The sequence below is a fragment of the Equus przewalskii genome, chromosome 8 (assembly GCF_037783145.1).
Source record: "Equus przewalskii isolate Varuska chromosome 8, EquPr2, whole genome shotgun sequence".
Lineage (NCBI taxonomy): Eukaryota > Metazoa > Chordata > Mammalia > Perissodactyla > Equidae > Equus > Equus przewalskii.
Genome location: NC_091838.1, coordinates 77381604 through 77408465, shown reverse-complemented (window position 1 = coordinate 77408465; position 26862 = coordinate 77381604). Strand labels below are relative to the sequence as shown.

Genomic DNA, 26862 nt, shown 5'->3' with positions numbered 1-26862 from the left:
TTTAGAGCTGAAATAGCAAGACTTGGTTTCTCTAGGTTTATATTAAAGTAGAAGAGATCAAAACGGGCAGCCTTTATTAAGTAATACACAAATCATTTGTTTTTTGTTTTTAGGAGACAACAAAATAAAACTGATTTTCTTTCCTGTTTTTAGCAGGCTTTCCAAATTAAAAAGCATACCATCTTATAAAACATTTCACAAAACACAAAATTGTGCAAAAAGTAATAAAGTAAGATGATTTTCAAGTTCGCAAGCGAATTCATTTACTGACTAGGCACGTTGGTGAGTTGACTATTTTTAAGCAGTCCAAAATTAGAAGGAAAGTTCCTGAAAGAGAGGAAAATGAAATATATTTGTACATGTTAAGAAACAAATAATTATTTATGCTCTGTTGGGAAAGGCAGGATGTAGGCAGAGGAAGCAGGCAAGTAGAAATTTAATAGAAATAAGGATATTTATGGTAAACAATGCAAAACAGACTTGCAGAAATTAAGCACATAAAATATTTGTGTTTAGTAAGGAAGATGAATGATTAAATACTATGATGATGAAAACACTACGCATTGTGACATTTAGGAGTCTGACATCAGAATGGCAGTGCTTGCTGTACATGGACCCTCCAGGATGACAATGTGAAATGACTTCCTATGGGTACACACTGGCACAGCCCTTGCATTCTTGGCATCTGAGAAGAGACAACTTTCAGATATGTCTTTTAAATTTTTTATTAATTAACACCATACGATATATTTTGAGGCGCAACAAAACTGTTATTTTAAAACCCAAGTGGCAATCAGAAGGAAAAAGAAAAAATACAAAAACAATCACACCGGAGAGGTGGTCATCACTGTGTTTACTTCTCACAGCTCTGGTTACACATGCTTGGCCCTAGGGGATCCGGCAATGCCACAAAGGGTGACGCCAAGCCCTGGGGACCCGGTTCATGCCCCCTAGGACCTGGCTACTACCTCCCCAGATGCAGCACCCCCTCTCCCTCTCCCGGCACCGGCACTTACAGTCCAGCTACTGCTGACATGTCCCCAGACACAGGATGCTGCTCCTGCCTCGGTCAATGCCCGGCTCCCCTCTGCCTCAGCCTGTTAACACCTGGCATTCTTCTCCCTCCTGCTTCAAGATTTCCACGGAACTTTGAAACTGCACTCAGGTCTCCTCCGCGGCGCCTCTCCCTCCTTGTGGTCCCTCAGACAGGGTCCATTGCCCTGTCCCCGGCGCCACCTCTGCCTGCGTCCGGCCTTTTATTACTGCCCCGGGCCAGAGACAGCGAGCCTCACGGTGTCACCTGCACAAAGCATCCATGTCTGGGGACGGACCAGATGCAAACTGTTATTTTCAAGGCTAATACTTTACAAAGGTCAACATCTCATATTGTAAATCTATTAATTAGGGCATTGTTTAGTTAATCAATGAGTATTTCTTGACTGGCTTGAGAAGCAAAAGTGCTTTAAGGTGACACGAGGTAACGGACTTACTCCCAGCCCTCAAGAAGCTTCCTGGGGGACGAGGGACAATCCACACAACACTGCCCGGATGGTCAGAATTCGGTGTGTGCCGACTGAGTGCTGGCAGCCAGTACTTTCAGAGGCAAGAGAGAAAAGGGTTCTTTTGGCAGAAAGAGTGGGGAGAGCTTGAAGAATTGGCAGAGTCAGGGTAGCTAGAGATGAGGAAAATGGGGGCGAGGACACTGTGGCGTGAAGTGCCAGCAGGGGTCTGTCTCCTCCGAGACTGGGGGCCCTCAGGGGCAGAGGCCACCTCTCACCCACTGTGCGTCCGCAGTGCTTAATGTGAAGTCAGCCCCATGGAGGGCCGGCCCTGAGAACACATCTGCCGACGTAAACCGCTCCAGCAGTGAGAAGAGGCCAACCCAAGCTTGAGCAAGGGCTGGGGGAGCTCCCCATATCTCTCAGCTGTCCCTGAGCGCCCGGGACACATCCCTCCTGGATCCAAACTCACCCTGCCTCATCCATCCGTGCAGGCTCCTAACCCACCACGCACCAGTCTCCCTGCTGCGGGTGGAAGACTGTTTTAAACCCACCCGGAGTGGAGGAGTTTTCCGTGTCGCCACAGGTGCTAACAGTGGTGTTAGTAACAGAGACACCATATTTAGAGTTCAAGTTTCCTTCAGAAAAGCATATTAAGATATAGTATTACCTCCATGGGGAACGATATAGTATCTCTACAAAATGCAATGACTCAATAAATCCAACTTAGAAATTTATTCTACAGATGTATACAAATGTGCACGGTAACAGGGATGTAAGGCTATGCTTTCTAGCACTGTCTTTAATGACTGCAGAATATTGGAAGCAAATTACACGTCTGCCAAAAGTTGTTTAAACTATGGTTCATTCACATAAATATTATTCAGCCAAGAAAGAGAAAAAGGTAGCTTTATAGCATAAAATGATAGAAAATGAACACTAAGATATACTTTAAAGTGAAACAGGGTAGAAAACAGTGTAGAAGCAAGTAGAAAACAGTGTACTGTTTTGTACGTAAAAAACAGTAGTAATTAGAAAAAATATATATGCTTTGCATATGCACAATCTCTAAAAAAAATATGGAAACCAATATGAACAGCTGCCTCTGGGTGTGTGGGGGTAGGTAGGGCTGGCAATGGACCAACTTTTCATTGTCTACTCTTCTGGAAGTTTTGGATTTTGCACCAAGCATATGTATTATCTATTAAATAAAGAACATACTGTGGTTTTCCAATTTCACATTTCCCATGTAAAAACCTAGAAGTTACAGAAGTAAATATCTCATTTCTGCTGAAAAACCAAACTAACAGTGAGCAGTGCTCCGTGTAGTATTTCATGACTCACAGGTTTGCTCACCATTCGCCCCTGAGTGAACACCCTGTCGGCCCCTGCTATGCACCCGGCATGACGCTGGGATCTGGTGAACATGACAAACAGGACACGGTTCTGTCTTTAAAGAACGCAAAGTCTTACAGGTGGTGAGAAAGACACATCAACAAGTGGAGCAGAAATCTCGCTTCAGGATAATCCCTCCAGCCTGCTCACTTCGCAGTGGGGTCTGCGCATTTATTCCATCTCCGTGTCTCCAGGGCCGTCCAGTACCAGGAACCATGTTAGGTAGCAGACGTGGAGAGGTGAGCAAAGAATGGATCTTGCCAGGAGTGGTGGCCAAATGTGATTTTATATTTATATATGTGAATGACAACATTTAATGACCTGTTATATTCTCTTCAAAGGGAAGGATGACTCTAACTTGGTCCAGTGAGCCCAGTGAGTCCCGATCCGCTTTGTACTATGGGACACTGCGCCACCTCACTCATTTTATTTACTCACACATTCGACTGCTTATCCATTTAGCACTCACTGGGCACAAGACATGGCGCCTGCACTAATGACGTTTATGTCGTGGTCGGTGGTGGGGAGGAGAGGAAATAGCAATCAAAGGACAGTGGGTTGCAGAATCCGTACAGAGCTATGAGGGCTCTCAAGCAGGGATCCCACACCCAGGCGAGATGTGGAGACGGCCAGCCAAGGAAGGCTTCCTGGGTTAGGTGATGCTTCCAGTCTCACTTCCAAGTTGGACAGACTAGTAAGGACTGGCCATGTCAAGCACTGAGTGGGAAGGGAACGGCGTGATTTCCGGCAGAGAATGGCACAGACATGAAGGCTCCCTGGGGGATTCAACAGCAAGGCTGGAGCAGAGCAGGGAAGGGTGGAGAGCACGCTGGAGGCAGCTGGAGAGGCAGCCAGGACCAAGAGCTGCAGGGCTGTATGCTCAGAGCGAGGGAGTCTGAGCTTCTCCTGAAAGCCATTGGGAGCCACTAAAGGACTCAGGATACTAAGATCCGAAAATCAATTTCAGCAATGGCCGCTAACCACCAAGAGAGAGAACTGAGATTCTGGAAAGAATCCCATTCAGAATCAGCTTCAACTGGGGAGGATTTTCCATTCGATAAGGGAGGCTGAAATTCAAATTTAAAAGTGTTCTACAACCTTTCTCAAACATGGAAAGAGAATCAAGCATGAAGTAGATTTTATTTTAAATATAATGATGGATTTTTTTCCTTTCTATCCCTACAAGACACTGAATATCAACATAAATAGTAGATATTATTTGCAGAGAAAATAAACTATTATTTATGTTCATTACATATACCTTATAAAGTGGCTTATATTTTGGTTAATTAGATTTTTGACTACACTCCTCTCTGCCCCCCCAAATCATCAGTTTCACATTCTGGGACCCGTCTCTGTACGCACGACCAGAGTCACTGTCAAATTTTGAGTTAAACCAAGGGAGCCAGACCACCTGAATTGCCATTAACATGAGTGACCTTTTTTGTCTTGGCTAACTATTCCCCACCATTTCTAACACTGCCTGTTAGGAATCGTATTGATCACACTGACAATGTCATTCTTTCATATTCATCCTGCGAGACACTGTGCTCAGAGACGGGACGAGAGGATGAACGGGTTAGGGCCCTGCTTTTCCAGGCACTCTCTGTCTGGCTACGGGATCAATAAGCCGGGCAAACAGAACTCTGTCCAAAGTTCTTGTTGGAACACGGACTGGAAAGGGCACAATCTCCACCCAGGGGAACGGAGCAGGGCGGGCTTAAAGGCGAAGAGGAGATGACAACTGAAGTGGTTTCACTGTATTTAAGGTTCTTAGCAGGACCTGCAAGATCCCTCATTATGTGTCCCTTGCCTAACCAGACAGCATCTCTTGCTTTTTCTAATTATCTAATATAACTGAAGTTTCCTAGATGATCGTGTTTTCTTATAACTCCAAATATTTACATAAAGCAACAAATGATTAAATACCTATATTTGTGCCAGGCATGCTTCTAATCTTCTCACTAACACTGAGATAGACAGTATTACTGTGCCCGTTTTATGGACGGATAAACTGTGACTCAGACTGCAGCTTAGACAGGTTAAGTAACTTACCCAAGGTGACAAAGCTGGTAAATGGCAGAGCTGGGATATGAATGTTTCCCAGAATATCTTCCTTATGTGGTTATCTTCTACTGGTCCTGGCACCTGGGATGGCACCTTTCCCACCTCTAATCACCCAACCTGGTGGACGTCTCGCTTCTATGTGCCTATATCTGTCACCGCCCTTGAGGCCTTCCTTGCCCATCTCCCCAGTAGACTGTGGCGCCTTCAAGGACGGGACTACAGCATTCATCACTGCGTTCCCACTGTCTGCAGCAGAGAGATGCTCAGTCAGTGTACCTGAATGAATACTGACACTGATTCAACTGGAATATCTTGAATATAAGAAGATTCAAGAATCTCTGGGGTGGGAGGTGGGGCAGAGATGGAGAAGGGAACGGTCATCCAATCATAATGTCTAGCCAATGCTCAGTGTTGTCAGAGTTACTTTTAGGGATACAAGGTAACAAAAAAATTAGCCCCTGTTCGTAAGGAGCCTTTAATCTAACGAGGGAGTCAGTGCTAGCCCAGAGAACTGACAGCGCAACAGCATGGTTAAGAACAAAGACTCTGGATTAAAGTGGAGGCTTCAAAATTGGCTCTCCCGGTTACAGGGTGTGTGAGCTTACATAAATGACTTCATCTCTTGAAGCTTAAGTGTCTTCCTTTGTAAAACACTTATCCTTCTTATAGCTGTGAGGATTCAATGAAATCGTTTATAGAAGGTGATAAGCACATGCTTGGTGATAATGGCAAATTGTAACCAATCTAAGTCACATGCTATCAATACTAAAATGAAGAAGTATAAACCAAACACGCTATTTCAGAGAGGGCTGAGGGACCGTGGCCTGTGTTAACTGGTGGAGACACTGTGGAAGAGAGGGTACTGGGCTGTGTCCTGAAGGATGGGCATGGTTTCTACGGGCAAAGGAATGGGGACAGATAGCAAGTACTGGTTTGTCAGTCCGTCCTCTCCATTCGATTCCGAATTACTTGAATCTAAGGTCCACGTCTTCTGGATCTTTGTATTCCTGGTGCCTCCTTTGAGTCTAGCATAGAACTTGTGCTCAGTAAATGTTGTCAAATGAGAAAATAAACGAATTCCAAGGGGGCAGACGAAGCCTGGGGGAAAGACTTGGGAACGATGCAATGTGCTTTCAGGGACAGAAGACTGCATGTGTACAGCAGAGCCTTCCTGTGGAAACAGGAAGAAACAGGGCTCGGGAGAGTCTGTGCCGAATAAGGGGAAGCCGTGAAAGCCAAGCAGGAGCACCCCTGTCCAGGACTGCTCTTGGTGGCTCCCGACCTTGCTCACTCACAAGCCCTTTTTATAGTCTGATGAAACTACAGATTCTTTAAAAATGTGAAGATAAACATAAAATTGAACAATTCCTACGAATTAGCTCTGAAGACCATTTGGAGGTTTATCCATCAGGGACCTATTCATAATTCCTGATCTAAGAAACCTACATTTATTACTCAATATACCAATTCCTAAAAAAACTTATTAAAGAAAGAAAACAGTGAAAAATTCAATATAGCTCCACACATTGAAAAAAATGTGTTATACATCATATTCCCTTTCTGTGCAAGAAAAGAAGCAAAGATAAATAAACAAAATGAACTTATTTTGGTCTATGAGAGTGAAGAGACCTATTCCTAACAGCAATTTAATTGTTTCAGGCTAATTTTGGCTATTCTAGGAAAAAACCCTTATATCCTTCCCGTATACATTTCCCATGCATATTAAACATGTATATTCAACTTTGACAATTACACTTCACATTATTGCATCACTTTCCAGACTACAAAACACTCTTGCAGTATTATCGCACTTAATTCTTAATAACAACTACATGAGAATAAGCATCGTTCTCATTGTGCTGTCTTCAAAAGTGAGACTTGTCGGAAGTCACACAGTAAGGGGCAGAGCTCAAATGCAAATACTTGTAAAAGGTAAGACTCTGGAATGTCAGGGCCTAAGGAATGTTTCGGATGATTTAGAAAAAAGCAAGAATATCTGAAAAGACCAAATTAATGATACCTTTCCTTCACAGATTGCTAGATTTTTTTAAAAATTTAAAAAATGTTATAAAACACACTTTATAATATTTAGCTTACAAAAGTAGTAATTTGTTTTGCAAAATCCCAAAAGGATAGAAAAGCACACACAAAGAATCATAATTCCACAAGCCTAAGATAATTATAGCCAAAAATCTCTAGCACATCCATGTCATTTTGAATCTGAATATATAGTCCACACAGTCAGTTTTCAAAAAATAAAATCGGGATCCTCTTATACATTAGGTGTGGTAAACTGCTAGTTTCACTTAATAATCTGGAAAGTTTTTCATGTCCTCGACTAGATTGTTACATATAGACATTTTTAAAGACTGGCACCTGAGCTAACACCTGTTGCCCATCTTCTTCTCCTTCTTCTCCCAAAAGCCCCCCAGTACATAGTTGTATACTCTAGTTGTGAGTGCTGCTGGTTGTGGCTTGTGGGACGCGACCTCAGCATGGCCTGATGAGTGGTGCCATGGCCGCGCCCAGGATCTGAAGTGGAGCACGAGAACTTAACCACTCGGCCATGCGGCCAGCTCCTAGACCGTGATGTTTTTATTGAAGAAAGTAATCCAAGTATTTAAACACTGCCATGAGCTGAGGCCAGCAGCTTGAACGCAGCTGACTGGTCTGACCTGGTGACATTCGAGAAGCTTCTTTCCTGACTGGGAGTTAATGTGCCATAATCACGAGTGGTGGTGACAGGAGCCAGCATGGGAAATGCTCCACGGACTTCAGAGGAGCATGCGATTGTCTCCATCTTCTGTAACACGTCCAAACAATCAGCGCGAAAGGCAAAGGCACTCACCTTTGTTTGCTGGGGGCACGGCTGTTCCTCTGACTTCCAAGGCGGCTGACATTTCCTAACAAAAGAAAAGACCTTTTTACTCAAAGAGAAGGAAATCCTTCAAGAAATAAAAAGTAAACATTTTACATAATCTACAATTTAAAAAAAACTTAAGCCAAATGATTAAAGAATAACTTTATTAAATATTTGTCAGTTTTAAGAAGTGCCCTCAATTACTAGCAAATAATGTATTACAAACAACTAGTTATGAGATTTTACATTTGTTTAATAGGGAATAATTGGCCCCAATTAAACTGACTAAACTAAGGCTTTTTAGATTACTAAAACAAATTAAACTTTTTAAAATGAGAATTTAGGTGATCTTAAACCCTTTCTAAAATGGATAATGAAACTTGCTACGTTGTCATCGTTCTGGTTTTATTAGTTATATTAAGATAAATTAAGTGAGATTAAAATCTTATTTGATTTATTTACCTTTGAAAATGAAGACCGTTTAAGGGTTACACATCCTCAGCCTTGGCGAGTGCGACCTCAATTAGTCAAGTCAGAATGTCTTTAAAAGCTTTGTGCTTATTGCTTCCAGCATGGAGCGAAGTGTTCATTAAGGTACCAAAATTCTCATAAAAAATCCAAAGTTGCACTAGTGAAAAAACGCTCAACAAGATGAAAACTGATCACATCTTTTTCAGAAAATCAGTAGTAGTTATTTTAAAACCAGTTTTTAAACAAGATTTGGTTTTGCGTAGTTTTAACGTGCCACTCAAGCAGCTTGATACCATTTGGACTCTTTAAACAGCATTTAAATCTACGGTGAGTATATAATGGTACATTTAATTTTATACCATTTTTTAAATAAGTTGTACAATGTTTAGTGTGACCCTTTTATCACAAGCGTTGTTAAATGAATTCTTTCCCTGTTTACAACTATTTATGAAGGCCTTTTTAAATAAGAAAAACATGAAATTGTTAGCTCACACACACGAAATTTCTTTCAAAAGTTTATTTAGTATCAAGCAAGAGGAGACTTTGCTTAACACTACAGAACATTTCAAGACTCGAGTTACAAAAGAATACCACATTATTTGCACTTGTAATTGGCTTCCCTTTTTACGCATGTTGGCAAGAGAAATAAAAACTAGCATATGGCTGAAAGATCAAATAACTAAACTCTATGGAAACCTTTAAAATGAAAGGTGAGGCTTATGTTAAAAGGATGGATTAACATATTTAGTAAACCTATTTTTTTGTTTAACACTAGTTAATCAAAGTTATTTTTTTTCCTTTTGATGACCTATTTTTTCATATACAGACTGGAAATAACAAAATTTTACATGTCTTTTTTTTTTCTGCCCAGATTGATGTTTCAACAAAGTAGTTTTAAGTTCCATCCATTCAGATTTTAAGCATTTTGATTTATTTAAAAAGGGATTGTTCATAGAAAAAAATTACTTTGAACAGTATACAGGACTGGTGGCCACAGATTGGCTATTTCACAACATCAGACAGTACAATCAGTATCTGCCATATGGCTGGTCTCTGTAGACGCCCTTTGCTGTCCTCGCTGAAGGTGCCTTGTGTCTTGAGTTAGTCCACTCCTCTTGTCCTAAAATCAGTAAGATGAATCACAATTAGATCATTGCCATGGAGCCCACTGGCTTCATTGTTCCGAATCTAACTCAGCCCTGAACTAATGGTACATGTCATATTCAAGATAGATATCCCTGAGGAGCTAAAAAAAAGACTCAAGGGAATTTACTGTAAAAAAATTACCAACACAATGGAAAATGGATGTCTCACTAGCAAAGCCTATCAGCATGGGAAAAAAAATAAGTTTTGTATCTTAAAAGACAACCAGCTGTGCAAGAACTTTCCTCTTGGCTACTCATTTCACAAAAGCTCACAAGCTCAAGTGGCAGATTCAAGTGCCTTGTGCTAAACATTAAGACATTTATGAATGGGAAAGAGAATGGAAAAAGAATCACTTAGATTTCTTCTAAAAGAAAAAAACAAAGAAAATACAGATAAAAATTTGTGAAGACAAAAGATGAAAAAATGAGAGCAAAATGGGAATGGGCAGATTGAAAGAAATGCTGTAACAATTTTCATAGGTCCTTTCACAGAAAGAGTAAATTAGAGTTGTGTTGGTAGAAATTTATGCCTCAATAATACTTCATGAATATGAAATAATCTTAACGTCATAATGTCAGATTTCACTGGACCATACTGGATCCCGGCATTCTACACCTCTGCCTCCTGAGAGTAAACGTCTGGTCAACCTCCAGACTTCCAGTGATCGATCTCTAGGTCTCCGACAACAAACAGTTAACAGCCCTGCTGCAACCCACAGCAATTTAACAGCCATGTGTCCACAGAGACCAATTTAAAAAAGCTGTGAAGGAAAAATGCTTAAAATGACCTCTTCTTTTGACACAAACATGCAATCAACGTCATTCCCTCAAGCTAACTTGCATCAATTTAAGTAGACAGCATTCAGCAAACCAACGTATTTCTCTTAAGTATTTGTTATGAATAACAAAAAAAAAAACCCAAGGTGCGGTCATCACAGCTTGGGGCAGGTGATATAACAAAATGCACTTCAAAAGGAACACCCGAAAATGGTTTTCAGTTATGTTCAGAGAAATGTCACAACATCCATTAAGCAGAATCCTGATCCACTTGTACTGGGTACCAGGTAGTCTTCGGAGCTTTGACCCTGATTGAAACTTTCAGTTCTCTGCTCTCTTCGCCCTGCAGCGAAGGAGCTTCTTACTATTATTATGTTGCTGCTGCCAATTCTTTTAATTAAACCCGTCATTCTTCTGCATATTGAGACCTGGGACATGGTTTCCCCAGCATCTCTACCAGCCTCCCCTGAATTAAGTGGGGTTCAGCCGTCGGCAAGCCTGGGAGAGCCTTACACCTTCCTGGCTCAGTGTCCTGGACACTGTGTGGAATGACTCCCACTGTGATGTTTTCAGAGGACTGGGGATTGGGGATGAATTAAAATATAAAGATGGGGGTGCGAGAATCACTTTAAAGCTGTTGTCTCGATTGCTTCACTTGCCTTTACTGTCAAGAAGCAGACACTTCAGAAAGACCCACGCTAGCGAGTGTCTGCAGTTTGGCAAACTAGTCTATAAATAAGAAAATCAGCACGTGGTAATGAACCCAAACAGAAAATCTATGTTCAGAATCTGAATTCATGCAATTTTCTGCAAGTCTTTAGTTCTCTTTAAATATTAAATTTAAATCTTAAAGGAGCTTCTAAAAATATCTAGATATGCACAGATGAACTGAGAGGAAACTGCTGTTTCACAGCCAAAATGTCTTTTTGAGTTTCCCCTCAACATGGATCTTTAAGGTGTTCCTATGGCCATCCCCCTCTCCATTTATGGTTCACTTGGGCGTGCCACTCACCGTAGGAATCGTAGGTCTCTTCACTGAGTCCATGTCCATAATCATAGTAATCAGCGCCACTGTAGTGAGCAGAACAAAACACGCAGAGAGAAGAGACAGAAACACAGTTAGGAGCAAATGCACTGACTGTGAGTTTAAATCATATTCAATGAAGTATTCTAAAACTTACAGATAACTAATAAGGGCAAGGCTAAAACCTGAATGAAATTCCCGTTGAGATGACCGGGCTCTAAGAAGGCAGCCTCAGACTTTAGGATTATCACAGGCCCCTCTTTCATCCCGACAACTTTAACACAAAACAAACGCGTGTGACACCTTCACCACAGCTGCTGGCCAATCCACACCGAGTAAGTGCCGACTGTGCATGGCGGTAAAGAGAGTCTCTGTCCTGGAAGAACTGAGAGTCTGGAGAGCAGATGGCTGCGTAGTGGGCAATTACAGTCCTGTGTGCCAGGCACTAAGGCTGAGCTCACGCAGGGTGCTACGCGAGTGGAGGAAGGACAGCCACAGTCTCCTTCCAATAGATGGACGTTGTTACGGAGGCAAGGATGGTATTTCCTCTTTAAGCCTCACCTACTAGAAGACTCGAGCTATACAAACTACAGGCACTTCACTTTATAATACAGTAGCAAAGACCCCGGTTAAATGTGTCCTTTCATCAGCACTGTGGCCGTACCATCAGGCAGTGGCTAACATGGGACTCAGCACGACTGTGTGTAACAGGTGAGTGGACGAAAGGCCACCCCCACATGGTCTGTGAGGACAGAGGCCAAGGATCTGCTCAAGGAGCAGGCACAGCTATCCTCTGACGCGCGGCACCCGTGAGGTACTGGGGAGGGCTTCTGTCCCCACGGCTGCAGGCAGCACACACAACAGACTTGAAGGAGGCATAAGTTTTTTTTTTAGATTGGCACCTGAGCTAACAACTGTTGCCAATCATCATCATCTTCTTTTGCCTTCTTCTTCTCCCCAAAGCCCGCCAGTACATAGTTATATATTCCGGTTGTAGGTCCTTCTAGTTGTGGCACGTGGGACACCACCTCAGCATGGCCTGATGAGTGGTGCCATGTCTGCGCCCCGGATCCAAACCAGTGAAACCCTGGGCTGCCAAAACGGAGCGCACGAACTTAACCACTTGGCCACAAGGCCGGCCCCAGGAATAATTTTTTATAGGAACAAACTTGTGGGAAATCTACACTATTAAACCACAGCAGGGACAATTAGTCTATGACACATCCGAGGAAGAGCTTCCACTCACGCTCTCAGGCTTTCTCCTTTCCCACTCTACTTAACGGTGTAGAGAAACACTCATCCTGAATTTGTTATCTTGGATTGTCATGGAAATAAACATTCTCATTATTCCAACTTCATGCAGTCACGTAAGAAATTCTAATCAAAATGGAAAACGATCCAGCTCGGCTATTTAACACCTTAGGAAGCCACAATATGAATAATAAAATCCATGCTGTGTCACTGTATGCCAGCGGCTGAGAGCCTGCACAGAGTCATCACAACAGACCCTGAGTAAGCTGAACTGTCATGCCCGTGTTATAGGGAAGGGCACTGCCCGTTGAGAAAGCTAGGACGCCAGCCTAAAGCTCAGAGGACAGCAGAGGCGACACACTCGTTGGTTACAATCACACCTACTTCTCCCGCCACACTTCCTTTCTCAGGTAAACGACACCAGAGACGAAGCATCACGTCCAATGACTACAGCACAGGACGGCAGCTGCCACGAGGAAAAGGTAAGCAATGGGAGCTATGCTCCTTTTTGCCTCAAGCATGTGGGATGTGTCTCCACATCTGCTCCTCCCTCCACCAGAAATGTTCTTTCCTCTCCTTCCAAGCTACCTCCTTCTCAGTCTTTAGCCTGAATGTCACTCCCTCAGACAAACTGCCCAGTTCCCCAGGTTAGGTCGGTTCCCCATTACAGCACCCTTTCACTGTTTCTCATCCGTCTCCTGGCCCTGCACAGACCCTTACACTACATGAACTGAGTGTCTGGGGATATAGAGAAGCGGCACCTCCCTCATTCTGGGGGTCATGGCTGGCTTCTCGGAGAATGCTGAAAGACTGGGAGGGTGGAGCTGAAGGAGGGGTGAGGAGAAGGAAGGCACGGAGGCAGTGGCAGCAGGGCCTTCCAGGCAGAGGGAGAGTACAACAGACGCGGGAAACAGGCGGAAAAATCTGAGTGTCTGTAAGTATGTCTATCAAAGAGAGTTAGTAAGCACTGATAAAATGCCCGGGCTTGAATATTCCTCAGAATAAAATGCTTCCTCTATGTGCAAAACAGAGGACAGATCTTGTTATCCAGGTTTCATCACGTCTTCGCAAGTTAATTAACTACAGTGTAGCACACTGGTTATGATGCGAGCTTTCTGGCATGGAGACACAACGTAAGCTCTCTGGAACGAGCTGTGTTAAGCTCCGCTGGCACTTTTAAATGTCGCCCTGGAACAGAGTAGTCACTCCTACAGCTGACCTATTATACCAAGTGGCGACGTGCAAGTTTTCCAAGGAGGCATGTGCAGCTACAGAGTTTCTTAAAAAAGGTCTTCAAATTGAGAGCTGGCATTCCTAGAGAAGCTGGAAGAAAGGAAGGGAGAGTGAGAGGAATGGAGCTGTTGTGAGCTGACCCCTGCTGCACTGACCGCTTCTCCATGTGTGCGATCTCACTTCACTCACGTAAGATCTCTAAGCTTTCACAGAGAAGGAAGCGGAGGCTCAGTGAGGGTGACCCACCTGCCCAGGGTCACACAGCTTGTAAGTCGCAGCACCTATACTCAAAGCTCAGGGTGTCACCACTGCCATGCGCTGAAAATCTTGTTGGTGGGGGACGGTGCTCACCCTGGCAGGCCACCTAACATGGCAATTCCTGCTGGACTCTGACCTGCTCTGCTGCTCTCCCAGAATGTCCTATTGTTCCCCCTACAGCTTACATGACCCCTTCTCACGCTCAGAAACAGGCGGCAGGATCCACACGAAACTCAGTGCAACATGATCATGGTGAGTCAGGACTGCCATCTCTACCTGGTCTCAAATTCTTCCTCTCCCTTTCCGTAGTCCTGATTTTCCCTGAAGGCATAATATGTACTCATGGTGAGACGACGAGGGACGAGTTGAAAAAGGAGCAGAGGAAATTTCATATTGAAAAAGGAAAAAAATCCCACAAAAACAAGCAACAACAAAATTAACAATATGGCTTTCCTACCTCTTAAGATTTTATAGCCTTAAATATGAGAGTTGCTATTAAAGTAGGATATATTTTTCACCTTGAGGATGGAAACTCAGAGACAAACATTTTCATAAAATGTCAGTGTCAGATACCAGTCAAGACACCTGAGTGTGAGCGTGGGCCTCCGCGTGGGGCTCGGAGAGCTGCCTGCTCGCTGAGCCTCAGCGCCCATCTGGCAGAGCCGGGCCGGCCGGGCCAGCTGCTGCTCAGCCCCTGGGCAGCTCCAACATTCTTGGTGTCTCCTTCACAGCATCTGGCCACAAGGTGGGCAAAAGAACTCCTCATTTGGTTGAAAATAAATTGGCTAATGCTTCTTAGAAACCCAGCACTAAATTACACGTGAACCTCGGTCTTCTTTCCAAAGGTCAGAAGCTACATCATAATGGCTCCTTAGACAAATAGAACCTTGATGTTCTCGAGTTTTCTCTCTGTTGCACAGATAAAATGACAATAACCTCTTCATAAAACTGCAAAGAAGTTCCTTTGCTGAGACAGGTCCCATTGTTTAACCTGGAACTGTCAATGACAGAGACTGATAAACAGGAGAGTCGAACAATTGCTTTCTGACCAAACTAAGGCTCCTTTATTAGATGGACCGAGCAGTAATGAACCTCAGTGTAGACTGGAAATTTGTCTGTGAAGTGCTCTAACGCAGTTCAGCATAAAAAATCGGGGTGAAGAATGTTTTCCAATGAACAGGAGGATAAAAGGTAGCATAATTTGGTCCAGCAATGGTTTCGTGATAAGACAATCTTAGTTTTGACAAGTGAAAACTTTAAACTGACATTTGCTATCATTTCGCCCAGTTTCTGATTATTTATTGCAGGACTGTCATCAAACTGAAAAGCTGGGAGCAGCTGAGCCCCATTCTCATACCTGTCAGTTCCATCTGAATTGCTTTCGCAGCGTTTCATTTCGTGCACCTCAAATGTCTATTAACCAAAGACGTGTCCTATTTCCCAAGGATAAACTAAAAACTCAACATAGAGCAAAGGGAAAAAACACTACGAATCTCTTCATTTATGGATATAACTTATAATATTAATAATAGGCAAGAAAACACATTAGGCAGAAATACACCCAAACTTCATCAAAAGGGATCAAGGGGAAGCCCCTCACTCAGGAGATCAAGAGGGAGCTGCTCTCAGGGGCACTGCGCCCACGCCTGCCCGGGCCTTCTAATCTTCCTCCACGCTCCACCCCTATCAGGGGTCAGAGCAAGTCCAAAGGCTCAGCATAATTCCTGGCTTTCCAGAGGTTCTCAAGTCCATCATCCAGAGTCAAGAAACAGCCCCCAGCACTGGGAAAACACAGGGGTCAAGGAGCAACTGTAGCACTAGGCCCAAGTCCACGTCTCGCTGGGCCTTCCACCCTCCACTGACATGTCCAAGAGGAGGACACAAACTCTGAGCCCCGGATCACCCTGTCTCTACGAACGGCATTAAGAAGGAACCCCTGACATTTATCCATCCCTATCCCTTCAATTTCTTTAAGCCTCTCCACCAATTTCTACTTTAGTCACTGGAACTGATCTCATTAGGCCCTTTGCTTGTAGTCATGTCAGCTCAGAGAGCTCTAGACCACGAGCTTACTCTTTATCTCCAGTACTTGTAAAGCTCTGCCTGCCTACAATCTATCCTCATCTCCTGCACAACTGTTTTATTGTGTCCTCTGGAATTCATGGTCCATCACTGGCAAAAGCCACTATATATTCTCAACCTCCTCTTCGGATATTCTCTCACCTTCTTCCTGAATGAGCACTTGATTCCCCTCTAATGATAATTCTTCCCCAGCAGCCCTCTCCAGTTTTTTCTTTACCTCCCACAGCCCACGTCCCATTGGGCCTAGGGGAAGGGTGAGCATTCTCTTTGCTAACCTCTCCCTCCCCCAATATACACACACCACTGCCACTTCCAGACCATTATGCTTCATTCCTCCGTACAGACACCTGGCTTTGAATCTCCCAATAGTATCAGTGTCCTCAATCTTGGTGATTTCAGTGTATGGATAGAGAATCCTTCAAACGAGCCAGCCTCTCCATTCTCTGGACAACAGTTGTGCATTGATCTTGCCTCTAGTTGTCTTTAGCCATTAACTCCCATGTCACACCCTAGATCTTGTCATTACCACCAATAACTTAAGTCTTCCCCACCTCACTTCAATTTCATATATGCCACTCTGAGTACAATTTCCTCTCTTTCTAGTTTCATTCCGACCTTCTAGCATTGTGCTGACTATCCTTTCAAATCCACTGCAATCATCCCCACCACTCTTTACTTTTTCATCTCTTGTCACGGCAACCAGGGAACTTGAAGTTGTTAAACTCAATGGTCCATTCTTAGTCCTCATGTTAGGTGACTGATCAGTAGCATCTACTATAGTCGATCACTCTCTGTTCCTTGGTATTTTCTTTATTTGGCTTCCAGGATACTGTGAAATTTCACCACCACCGGCTACTCCTTCTCAGTCAACCTGCCAGTCCTCCTGTTCCCTCATTCTTCCTGAAGTTGGAGTGCTCCAGAGTTCAGATCTGGGTCCTCTTGTCTTCTTTATTTACCCAAACTCCCTTGGTGAATTTATCTAGTCTCTTGCTTTATATACAATCTAAATAGCAAAAACTCCCAAATTTATAGCTTCAGTCCAAGAATCTCTCCTCCAGTTTACATTCAGGTACTAACGACCCACTTTACATCTCAACGTCAATGTCTAATGCATATCTCAAATTTAACAAGGCCAAAACTAGACTGAATCTCTGATCTTATCTCTAAATCTGCTCTGCACAAGCTTTCCTGCATCTCAGTTGGCAGCAAACTTGTCTTATTTGATCAGGCCAAGAGCTTGGAGTCATTCTTTTCACTGGCTATTTGCTTTGCCTAAAATACTCTTACTTCCAAATACCTGTATGGTTAACTTTACCTTGCTCAAGTCTTGGCTCAAATGATGCCATCTCAACAAGGTCCACTCAGATTAAAATTGCAATCCCCTTGCCCTGGCAACTCTAATTCACCTTACTCTGCTCTACTGTTTTCAACAGCACGTGCTACCTTCTAACATACCATATACTTATTTATTATGCTTATTATCTATTTCCTCTCAATAGACTGAGAGTGTAAGCTCCACAAGGGAGGGATCTGGGTCTTATTCAATGGTATAACTCAAGCTCCCTTAGAATAATGTCTAGTACATAGTAGGTACTCAGTAAAGAGTTGTCAAATACTTTGACTGAATGAATTACAAAAAAATTACTGGAAAACTATGTGCCAAGGAAATTTAGGAAAGACAATGTTATTAGTGGATAATGGTGAACAGGAGACCAATCCCCCCTACCCCAACTCTAAAGCTGCAAGATGGAAGGACTCAAAGACACAATAGCTTTTGAATGTTGAGTAGACTTGAAAGAATAAAGTAAAATGAAGTCCTAAGCCCAAGTGTGGTCATGTATTGAGCAACATTTTTGCGTACTTACTGTGTGAAAGATACCATTCTGAAAAATGGAGATACAGAAATAAATAAGGTGTGATCTCTGCTCTCAAGAAGCTAGCAAAGATGAGCAAGTAAATTTCAACAGAACAGCCTATAAGTATGAGCATAGACGTATGTCCAAAATACCTTGAGATCAGATTTTATTGGGAGGTGAGGGGAAGGTATAAAGGAGGCAGCTATTCAGTGAAGGTGACGCATGAGTGGTTGAGGATTGAACGAGGACGAAAGAAGCGATACAGGAGGGTGGGGTCAGGCTGCCAAGTAGTTCATGAGCTCTTCAGGAAGGGAAATTACTAGCTCACCTAGTATATACAGGGTGCTGCTTCATGCAACTATCTAGCTATAGCTCTATCTATCTATGTATCTATCTATCTATAGAGTGTGTGTATATTTCTTCTTTTAACTTCACGACAACTCAATGAATTAGATATTGTTCTATCTCCTTTATATATAAGAAAATTGCAGCTCTGAAAGCATTCTTATCCAAGGATGAACAAGGACAGAGGCTGTAGGTCAGGGCCCATCTGATGCCACAGCTGATGTTTTTTGCACACTAAGCTGCTGCCTCCTTCTCTCTAATGCTAAGCAGTTTGGACTTTATCTTTTCAACAAGAAAGTTACAAGTCTGTTTACTTACAGCACTAGTTTATTTCCTTATTTCTTGTTATATTCACATCTGTTTTGGCACCTGGTTTGCCCTTTTGATGTGAATAATAACTTGCGTTTTTCTTCAACTTCTGGATTTTTTCTTCTTCTTTCTAAAAATTCTCTCTCCTCTTAATTCTCTTTGTCTTCCCATTCTGTAACCCTACTTAGGTTACTTTTAAAGTTTTGGGCTCCATCTTCCACATCCCTCAATTTTTCTATCAATGTGATAGCTCCTCGTCCTTTGGTGCTATTCAGCAACCTCTTTAGCCATTTGTTGACTTTTTAGTTCCTCACTCCTTAACTGGTTTGGCCTTTATGGCTGTGATGTCTTCTAATTCATATGAAGATTTAATTACCTATTTTACAATCATCATCTACTTTGAGCTCTCTCCTCTCAAGTTGTTAGTTTCTCAGTTTGTTGACTCTGTTTCTTAAACGCTTAGTAAATTTTGGGTATGTGTTAATTTTTGCATCCGAGATTCTCACTTTGCTTGTCTGTGGATGTTGCCCTTGTTTAAAATAGCTTTCCTCTGGTGGCTGTGGAAAAGGGAAAGAACATACTGTTGGGTGGGATACGCGAGCAATCTGTCTCCTGTATTTGGAGCTCTGGGCTCGCTAGAGGGTGGTGCTATCTGGGCTGTGGCTTTGCATTGCTGCAGCTTTACTCTGGGAATAGACACCATTACTCTGCACTGCAGACACCACTGGGTTGGAGGGCGGGGCCAGGCCAGTCTAGCTGCTCCACAGCGTTGGGGGGAGCAGGTATATGTTTAGTCTATCCCCTTGATTCAATCTTCCTTTCTTTTTTTTAAGTCCTTTTTAGTTTAGGTAATCTTTTAATCCTCAAAACCGCTGTCTGAAGTTGATATAGGAACCATGTCTAATTCGTATTTGTTCTCTACAGTTTGTCTTTCTAGCATACAGTAGCATCCCAGAAAAGAAAGACTAATCTGACCAGTGCGACTGAACATTTTGCCCTTGTCTCAATGAATAGTCTGTAATGATAACGCTTGTTGCAATGGCTGTGACTTTTTCGGGCGGAAGGGGTAGTGCATCCCTTCAGATGTTAAATTAGTAAGTTCTGTGCTGTTTGAAATTAACATAACAGGACTAATTTTTTTTTTTTCCTGATTATTTTGGCCCATTCCTTTAAGAAAAATCTTATCTTTAACCAACCCAGATAATAGCTCCTGACTGGCTGCCCCAGTCTAGTATTTCCATTCTACTCAGGACCCTTTAATCCCCATACAACCATTAACAACTGTTATGGATAAAGCAGAGTAAACAAAAATAACACTTAAAATGAAATTTTGGGACTACTTCTGTTTTCCCATTATCATAGATAACCGAAAGATTTGAAATTCCTTCAGGGTAATTGGCTAAAAAACTTCCAATCTGCTTTCAAAAGGGTCTTGTTTATCTAACAGTTCTTTTGTAATATTTAATAATATTTCCCCAGGAAGACACGGAATAAGAAGTTTCAGAATCAGGTTGCACAAGTCGGATGGAAGAAGGGTCAGAGGCGAAGTCTAGTCACCCGATTAGGGCTCTGCCGCGTGTCAGCCTCTCCCTGGGGCTCCTCCCGGGCTCTGCTGCTAACGGAGCCATTGTCATCTAACCTGAGGAGACGCGGCGTAACTTCACTTCATTCCTGTCTTCTGTGTTTTGCTAAGTGTGTTCAGACTAAACCTATGGCTGTTGATGATGTTTTGACCCTCTTCACCTGAGAATTCCAAAGTTAGAGCAGTTTTGATGTGAGGGCAAGGGCTCAGCCTCCCCTCACAGGCACACTTGGCATTCACGGGGCACCTACTTTATGACTTTTATGCCCTCAAGGAGCTTACAGTGTGAACTGTCATTCATTTGATGGAGAGGCTGCACAAAGTTTAAAATGTTTTGGCTCAGGGCTAATCTTCCTCAAAAAAAAAAAAGTAAAATGTTTTAGATAACTTGCTGCTGGATCCATCTCTAACCCATCTCCCTCCCAGAACATTAATATACATCGCACCTTCAAAATGGCCCAGAGCAGTGTTTCAAAGTGTGGCCTGGGGCCTCCTCGGAATCTCTGAGACCCTGTAGGGCCATCCACCAGGTCAAACTATTTTCACAATAATAATAAGACGTTCACATCTCTTGCTGTGCCGACATTTGCACCAAATGTGGTGAGTAAAACCGATAGAGCTTTAGCAAGAATCCAGGCAGTGGCACCAAACTGTGCGAGTAGGTGTTTTTTTTTTAAGAGGTAGTTTCATTTAAAAATGTCCTTGATAAAGTAGTAAAAATTGCCAATTTTAATAAGTCTCAAGTATGGAGTGCACACCTTTGCCTCAGTCTGTAGGATGAGTGAACAGCGTGCTCATGGCAGTTCTGCACACACTGAAGTCATGTGCTTCCGAGGCAAAGCACCGGGCATTTACTGATGTTGCCCAACTAGCTTCTTTTCTCACAGAACGTCATTTTTATTTGAAAGAATGAATGGCAGACAAACTATGATTACTCAGACTTAGATATCTGGCAGATAACTTTCTCAAAAATTAATGAAGTGAACCTGGCACTTCAAGAAAAACAACAGACAGTATTTGTTACCAATGACAAAATTCAAGCTTTCAAGTATAAACTGAATTTTGGAAAACTAGTATTTGCCACTGTAACCTGATAGCAAGCTGATGCTTCAAGACTTCTCTGTTGAGACGGGTGGTGATAATAACGAACGTGATTTTTTGATAGTGCATAATGAAATGTGCGCAGCATTGTGAAAATACGCATAACTTGGTGAACCAATATTTTTCAAATGAGCCATGCATGATATTACAAAATCCATGAAGTGTAAGACAGACCAAGGTCATTTTAATGTAACACAGTATGAAGTCTTACTGATATGGTTTCAGAATCCACATTTCAACTAACCTCCAAGAAACCACCACCTGCCAAGTTTTGGTGTAGTATCAAAGAAGAACATCCACAATTATGTGAAAGGCCATCTAAATACTGTTCCCTTTTCCAACTACACATCTGTCATTCCAACTACTTCAACCAAAACAACAACGCACCCCAGAGTGAACACAGAAGCAGACAGAAGAATCTACCTTGCTTCTGTTAAGCCAGACGTTAAAGAGATCTGCAAAAACATAAAACAATGACACAATTCTTATTAAATATTTTTTTGTTTTGGAAAATAGGGATTTTCCAAAAAAACAGATTATTTATGTTAACATGCAATGGGTTGATTATTGTTATATATTTCACTATTAATATTTTAAAATGTTTCTGTTTTAATTTTGAGTATGGTAAATATTAACAGACGTAAACCACATACACTAAAGCACTTTGTGGCCCTCACTAAATCTTGAGGGTGTAAAGTATGAAGGAGTCTTGAGACCAAAAACTACCCAGGGGCCTAGGATGCTCAACTGCAGCAAGTATGAGGAAGGCAGAGAGTTAGTGTCATACACTTGCCTGAAGAAGGAGTCTTTTTCTCTGGAAAACTGTTTCCTTGTGCCTGTAGTGATGAGGGAGGAAGTGCTCACTCACAGAGCTGGTCAGGTGGACAGAGCCCCATGTTACAACTGCTTAGCCTCAGGTCTCATGCGACGCCATGATTACAAACCTGTCTTCCAGGTCAGACAGGTAAAAAAGTCAGGGAGAAACTTAAACTTCTTATAAGCAAGGCAAATGTGAAGATTCTCCTAAACCCATCAGGAAGAGAATTTATTTATTTTATTTTTTGATGAGGAAGATTGGCTCTGAGCTAACATCTGTGCCAGTCTTCCTCTATTTTGTAAGTGGGATGCCACCACAGCATGGCTTGATGTATAGGGCCGTGCCCAGGATCCGAACCTGCAAACCCCAGGCTGCCGAAGCAGAGTGTGTGAACTTATCCACTATGCCACTGGGCTGGCCCCCTCAGGAACAGTTTTAACATGGGAATAACTTCCCTAGCTGGTACATGTTATTTTCCAGCACCAAGAATGTAAGAAAACAGAAACAGACCCTTAAGTTTGAAGTAAACAATTTTCTTTAGGAATTCAAAATTATACGCATTTGCCAATAATTAAATATTTAAACTTTCAATATAAAGGGCCAGATAAAATTTATAGTTTAATCAGAGAATCCCTCTCTCTCTGAGAGAAAGGTCCAGTAATTCTATTCGCTCACAAAAACTGAAGGTCTGATTTTCATAATCAGAGACCTTTCTGAGTTGACATCATTCACCTGCTCAGGAGAATCCATCACGAGGCTGACAGGGGAGGGAAAGTAAAGGCAAAGTTAAAAATTAATTTTACCGTGTTTTTTAAGCTGGGAAATAAGATTTGGTAAAAAGAATAATGGGGCTTAAAATAAGTGGAGAATTATTCTTGCTTCCTATTCAAATAATTTAAGAGTAAACAAAAATTTTACTTTACAATGGAATCCTAAGAAATGGGTTGATATCAAGGACATAAACCATAAAAATATTTTTAAAATTGTAACTGAAATTTTGTCTCTCACTTCTTTTTCAGGACAAAGTAGGACTTTAAAATGAGAGATGAGAAAACAGATATTTTTCTTCTTTACTAATAAATTAGTAATCAAAAAACAATCCATGGGGGCCAGCCTGGTGGCGGAGTGGGTAAGTTCATGAGCTCTGTGATGGCAGCCCAGGGTTCGCTGGTTCAGATCCCGGGCACAGACCTAGGCACTCCTCATCAAGCCATGCTGGGGCAGACATTCCACATATAAAGTAGAGGAAGATGGGCACAGATGTTAGCTCAGGGCCAATCTTCCTCAGCAAAAAGAGGAGAATTGGTGGTGGATGTCATTCAGGGCTAATCTTACTCACGCTCAAAAAAAAATATCAATGAAACTGGTTATATTTAACAGTCATTTTGTGCAACTGAGGCTAATTATTAAAATCTGAATTTTACTATGACATTAACAATAGGTTATATTTCTATAAATTGTATAAGAAAAATAACATTCCCCTAAGTTATTAAAGTTCTTGTCATTGTCCTAGAAGAAAGAACTGCCCATTTTACTCTCCCATTCATATGCGGATGGAGGCCCACCCTGCTGTGCGTGTGCCAGCGCCCACGGGAGCTGAAGGCCAGCACAGCACAGCACGGCCACTCTGGATTCTAGTGAGTCTTGGCTCTGCCACCTTCCACTGTAGCAGCCTCACTGAACCAAATACCATGAGCCAGGCACTTCATGCATTCATTCCTCCACTCATTCACTCACAGATTCAATTTATTTAAAAATGTTTAAGAAACAAAACAAATTCACTACTTTCATAAAGCTTACAAGGAGAGAGAGAGACAATAAACTATTTACATATAAATAGGCGGTGAGAAAGACTGCGAGAATAAGAGAGAATAAGAGAGACCAGGAAGAACTGGAATAACGTAGTTAGACAGTTGACAGCCTCTTCCCCGGGGGTCAGAGGAGCGGAGACTTGAGACTCCAGCTGTGCAGGGACCCTCTGAGGAAATGCTACTCTGGGCAGGGGGGCTAACAAGTGCAAAAGTCCTATGGTGGGCACATTCTTGGTCCATTTGGGGACCAGAAAGGCAGGGCAGGGGGAGCAGAGGGACAAGCGGAAGGCAACTTCAGAGAGGAGGCAGAGGTGGGTCACGCAGGGTCCTGAGGCCACCGAGAGGCTTTGGGTTCCTATTTTCTCTTCCTGAGTGAGATGGGAAGTGATTGGACAGTCCCACGGCTCCAGGGAAAAACAGCTTTGCCATTACTGAGATGGGGGGCGGGCAGGGAGCCATCAAGAGCCGGCCTGGGACATGTCAGGTCTGAGACACCTCTCAGACATCCCAAAGGAGACAGCAAGGAGGCAGCTGGGAAGAGAAATCTAGAGGTCAGGAGAAGTCCACTAAACTGGAGACACATATCATTCAAAAGTACTTAAAACCAGGAGAAAAGATGAGGTCCCGCACGAGGAAGTGCAAAGGGGAGAGCTCAGAGTCTGGATTAAAGTTCACTTAGTTCTGAATCCTGCTCTTCCAGCTAGAAACACTGGAATCCTGGGCAGGTAGCTTAACCTTTCTGAGTCCCCGCTTCTAGAAGTGTCTACAACATAAAAGGTGCTCAATACAAGTACTGAACAAAGGAATGAATGACGTGTGTGGCTTGTAGTTACTGCTGAGTAAGTGACAAGTGCAGCTGTGTCTTCTGCGATCGGGTGACAACGGATGAGTGATGGTTAAATGAGTTCACATACACAAAACGCTTTCCACTGGCCTGCCACTTTGTCAGTACAAAATAAACGGTGCTATTATTCTTAATCCTATTGTTCTAATTAAGTTTGCAAAGCCTCATTTCAGATGTAACAATTACTTTGTCAAATAAAAAGATTTAAATGCTAATATAGGTTTGCCAGGGAATCAGAGACACACAGTTTGCCATTTATAGCTCATCTTGCACCTCTCCGCTGTGAACCACTTCTCAATGTGACCTCTATAAAGCCAGGAGTTGACTGGCTCTGTGCTGAATCAAAGGGAAGAAAGCGACCTCCAGAGTGCCTGTGGCCCATCCCCCGTCCTCAGGCTGAATTGTCTTAATTGTCTGAGAGAAATGATTCTCTCTCCACTTTCAAAGAAATGAAGACTGACTAACTTGTCACAGCAACACACTCCAACAGGCCTGCCAGGAAGTTCTTATTTTATGTTTAACCTCGATCACTCATGAGACACCCAGAATCCTTTTCCTCTTATTCTGTTCTGCACGGAGCTTGAGAGTCCACTGAGTAAGAAGACTCAGGAAGACAATTACAGAGAGGGCATACGGAGGGTGTGCCTGGGAGTTCCCGCAAGCCTAACTGAAAGGAGGACCCACTGCAAGGACCACACTCTGGCGCTCAGTATGGGCAGACAGACACACAAACGAAGATTTAACAAAACACTGACAGCAGACACCACTTCACAAATGTCCACGAGCCGTGTAGACGAGGTACTCCACACAACCATCAAGCTGTGTAGACGAGCTACTCCACACAACCATCAAGCTGTGTAGACGAGCTAATCCACACAACCATCTCTCATCTGTAAAACAAACCTGCAGTCAGGTATTATCTCTACTGTGTAAACTTAGATTAAACACCAACACTTTCCACTTAAGAGAGAAACACTCCCTTCTCACAGCATCTCAAGATAGATGATCTCAGCAGGAATTTACGAGGTTCAAACGCCAGCTTCTTCTTTCCGCACATGCTCAGGAGGTATTTACAGAAGACCTACTGTGTGCCACACGTTGGGGTGCAGCGTGAACAAGACTTGGTCCTTGTGATAAAACGTGCATATTAGACCAGTGTAAAGGCAAACGGAGCCCTGTGATGCTGGCGAGCCCAGAGTTCTGAGGGGCTCGGGGGGCGGGGTGCGCCTGACCAGTTCTGGGCAATATGGGAAGGCTTCCCAGAAGAAGAAAGGTCTAAATTGACACCTTAAAAGAAGAGCCAGACAAAAAGGAAGAAGAAAGCATTCCAAGCACAACAACATTCAATCTGGCTCTGTAATGAGAGAGTAGTGAATCAGAGAGATACAGTGATTTCTCCAAAGTCACGTGGCTACAGCGCCATGGAGTCGGGCTATAAGCCTGAGTTACTCTGACTTCCAAGTGTAGATTCTTCCCACACCACGTGCTTTTCACGACTATCTAATTTAACCATCAATCACGACATTCTCAGAATAATAGGAAATCTGTCTGGGGACTTTTTCAAAAAGCCATGTAATTCAGGGAGACAAAAAGAGATAACTAGAAGATACCCCAGAGTCAAAAGGAAAAGCCAGAGAACCTTCTGGGGTGCTGGAAATGTTCTCTTGGTTACATAGGTGTACATATATATGTATATAATGATGTTCTTCAGATAGGTGTGAATCTATACCCTTTGCTGTATGCACATTATATTCCAGAAAAAGGAAACAAAATCTAAAGGAAAAAAATAATTTCCACGTTAAAAAGGAAGAAGCAACAGGCAGTTGTTGCCCATTTAGCATGCACTTTCCCTTTCTTTCTTACCAAAAGATTCCCTGTAAAATGGAGAGTGAGGTGCTAGTGATAATCTATCACCCCAAAAAGCTCCCTTTCTCAGCCACCTCTGCAGATGAGGTCACCAGTGAGACAGGAGCAAACTCAGGGAGTGAAGCTTCCGTGAAATTTCCGAACAGAAGGCCAAGCTACGCAGGAGGTGAGGCTGCCTGCTCTGCTCTTCCTCCTCCTGCCTGAACCCCACCTTGGTGGCTGGAACGACAACAGCCATATTGAGACTGACGGGAGCCTTAGGATACAGG

General features: G+C 42.9%; 1 protein-coding gene across 10 annotated transcripts in view; it reads right to left on the bottom strand.

Moving 5' to 3' along the window:
* Positions 1-60: 60 nt before the first annotated feature.
* The window catches only part of KHDRBS3 (KH RNA binding domain containing, signal transduction associated 3), a 189853-nt gene continuing 163051 nt past the window's right edge, over positions 61-26862 (bottom strand). For 4 of the 10 annotated variants that reach the window (XM_070631012.1, XM_070631008.1, XM_070631002.1 and 1 more), the window contains exons 8-11: positions 11227-11285; positions 8284-9412; positions 7810-7864; positions 61-327 (exon numbers count right to left, since the gene is read on the bottom strand). In XM_070631012.1, coding sequence (XP_070487113.1) covers positions 9321-9412; positions 11227-11285 — 151 coding nt within the window. In that variant the 3' untranslated portion in view covers positions 61-327; positions 7810-7864; positions 8284-9320. Of the gene's footprint in view, positions 7865-8283; positions 9413-11226; positions 11286-26862 lie in introns of all 10 variants that reach the window. The other 6 variants (XM_070631004.1, XM_070631010.1, XM_070631003.1 and 3 more) reach the window with 2 other exon arrangements.